The sequence below is a fragment of the Anarhichas minor genome, unplaced genomic scaffold (assembly GCF_050575085.1).
Source record: "Anarhichas minor isolate MPS153535 unplaced genomic scaffold, ASM5057508v1 ptg000044l, whole genome shotgun sequence".
Classification (NCBI taxonomy): domain Eukaryota; kingdom Metazoa; phylum Chordata; class Actinopteri; order Perciformes; family Anarhichadidae; genus Anarhichas; species Anarhichas minor.
In genome coordinates this window covers 22,501-25,000 of record NW_027466490.1, presented here as the reverse complement: position 1 = coordinate 25,000, position 2,500 = coordinate 22,501, and the positions used below count along the sequence as shown (strand labels likewise).

At 41.5% G+C, this 2,500-nt stretch overlaps 1 protein-coding gene across 1 annotated transcript in view; it reads right to left on the bottom strand.

Annotated features, from left to right (window-relative positions):
• The window catches only part of ptprb (protein tyrosine phosphatase receptor type b), a 14,244-nt gene that overhangs the window by 574 nt on the left and 11,170 nt on the right, over positions 1–2,500 (bottom strand). Inside the window, exons 20-25 of the mRNA XM_076111236.1 lie at positions 2,458–2,500; positions 1,824–1,946; positions 1,579–1,742; positions 1,219–1,354; positions 780–900; positions 1–658 (exon numbers count right to left, since the gene is read on the bottom strand). The exon at positions 1–658 is cut by the window's left edge and continues 574 nt beyond it; the exon at positions 2,458–2,500 is cut by the window's right edge and continues 92 nt beyond it. Coding sequence (XP_075967351.1) covers positions 636–658; positions 780–900; positions 1,219–1,354; positions 1,579–1,742; positions 1,824–1,946; positions 2,458–2,500 — 610 coding nt within the window. The 3' untranslated portion in view covers positions 1–635. The remainder of the gene's footprint in view (positions 659–779; positions 901–1,218; positions 1,355–1,578; positions 1,743–1,823; positions 1,947–2,457) is intronic.

Sequence of the window (2,500 nt, the reverse complement as noted above, 5' to 3'; positions counted from 1 at the left end):
ACAACTTCATAAAAAGGGTTTTTAGAATAAACAATTCAATGTTTAGTTATCGTAAGTCTGAAAAAAGAAGTTTATTAATTCTTGCAATTGTTTGATTTCATAAATGATAAATAGAAAAATGTCAATATTACATATTAGCATAACAATAGTTGACGTACAGTTTACAATCATCTATATAAAAAGAGCATTACATCATTATTTACATACAGCAATATGTGTAACCTTTTAAATAAACAGCTTATAAGGAGCAGTGAGTGATAATAAGTTATAATACGTATATAATAAGTATAACTGCAGTTTAAGTCAGATTTAAACACGACCTGAGATCAGCTCGTGTTCCTCTTGAACACTGAAGGAAATCAACAGACACATTAACGTACAACATTTAGAAAACGATGTTGAGACACTTTTGATTTTTAAAAGTCGCCATCCGGTCACAAATTGAACTAAATATGAATTCACTTTAAAATGTAGCTAATAAAAGACTTTTCTTTGATATTAATGTTTGTTTACTTTCTGAACTGTAGTCGATATTTAACTTCCATAAACCTGATGTTAAAGCAGCGACACGGTGAACATGACTCATCGTTAATGTTCTCATGAGCTCAGAGAGTTGAGATGACGTCATCGTCTGTTCAGCGGCCGGTGTAGATGAAGTCTGAGGAGAGAAGAAGAAGTTATGAGTTTATTAGAAATGGTTTGAACACAACAGCAGGAACTGATCTCCGGTAGATCCTCGTTAATATTAACGTCATGTGCTGTGGGAGTGTTAGTCTCACCGCGGCAGTACTCTGGGTTGAAGTTCTCGTAGATGGGGTAGAGAGGGTTCTCCTGTTCACTGCGATGCTTTCTGGCTCTGAGGACGTCACGGACGCACTGATGCAGGAACGAGTACTGGCACTGAAGCACACGAGGAGGGTTCAACATGCTGTACACGAGTGAACAAGGACTCCAGATACTCATTCACCGTCTTCTGACTGCAGAACCACCCTGTTTATTTACTCGTTTTACAACCTTTTTAAATTACAGTTACTCATACAATTATTGTATATATGTGATATCTGATCTGTTATGAAGAGTTTCTTCGCCACCATGGCAGGGCTCTGAAAAGGTGTCCTGGTTTGGTCCAAGTAAGTCCAAGTCTAAGTAGTTAGAAGGTCAAGGTTTCAGAAATAACTTCAGCAGTGTGTGTGTGTGTGGGGGGGGAGGGGGGGGTACCTCAGTTTGGACCATGTGTTGGCGGTGCAGCCGGAGGTTGAACACACATCCGTACAGGTCGATGGTTCCTTTAGAGTCCAACTGCTGCAGAACCCGATCCAAGGCCATGAACGTCCCCGTACGGCCAACACCAGCACTAACACACACACACACACACACACACACACACACACACACACACACACACACACACACACACAGCGGCTTGAACATGACTATAAAAACAGTAAATAGATTTTTCGTTGACAAATCAATCAATGGAGAATTGTTGTTAACTCTCAGCCCGTCATTTCCTCAATGAGACGCACAACAACACACACTCACACACACACTAACACTCACTCACACACACACACACACCTGCAGTGGACGACGGTGGCTCCGGTGCTGGGCGATCGGTCCACGTAGTCCCGGACCGTCCTGGCGAACTGGATCAGGGACTGGGTGCTCTCTGGGACTCCGTGGTCCGGCCACACCGTGTAGTGGAAGTGACGCAGCACTCGAGGGTAACTGCAGCCGCTCTCCTGTCAGCAGCCAGTGATCACATGTTAGTAAATGATATGGTTCTACAGCACGGTGAGGTATGAGAGACGGAGACCGGGTACCGAGGTGATCTTGAACTCTCGGATGGTCCACTCCGGCAGGACGGACTCAGACAGCATCTGGATGACCAGCTCACCGTAGTACAGAGGCTCTCTGTCTGCAGGCCAGTACTGATCACACTTCACCTGTCACAGAAACATGAGTTATTACTCAATACAATATCAATGTAAGTCATACTTCTACTTATGAAGAAAGGAATTGAAACCTTTGTGTTTTAGACAAAACAAGACATTTGAGAACTTTTTATTGGTAAAAAACCTCAAAGACAAAATAATGAATGAATCAATAAATAGAGAAAAACAAAACTAATCAACAGATGTTAGATAATAAATATCATATCAGCCCTATACATATCTTATTACACTTCTCAGGAATTGTTTATGATGTTGAGGGATGAAAGTATTAAACTAAATAATAAACTCTTCTCATTATTTACTACTTAGTGAGCTTCATGAGAAGATTTACTGATATTTTAACTTGAAGTGACATCAAAGCTAAACAGTCAAAATAAAACACATTTTATGTCAACGTGTCCATCAGACTGATATAAAGGGTTCATCCTCAGAGGACCACGAACACATCCATCAAACATCAAAGACGGACACAATGAAGGCAATGACAGCGTCGCTCTCTCACCCGTCCTTTCTCCACACACTGCGTCACCATCACCACGTTGTAG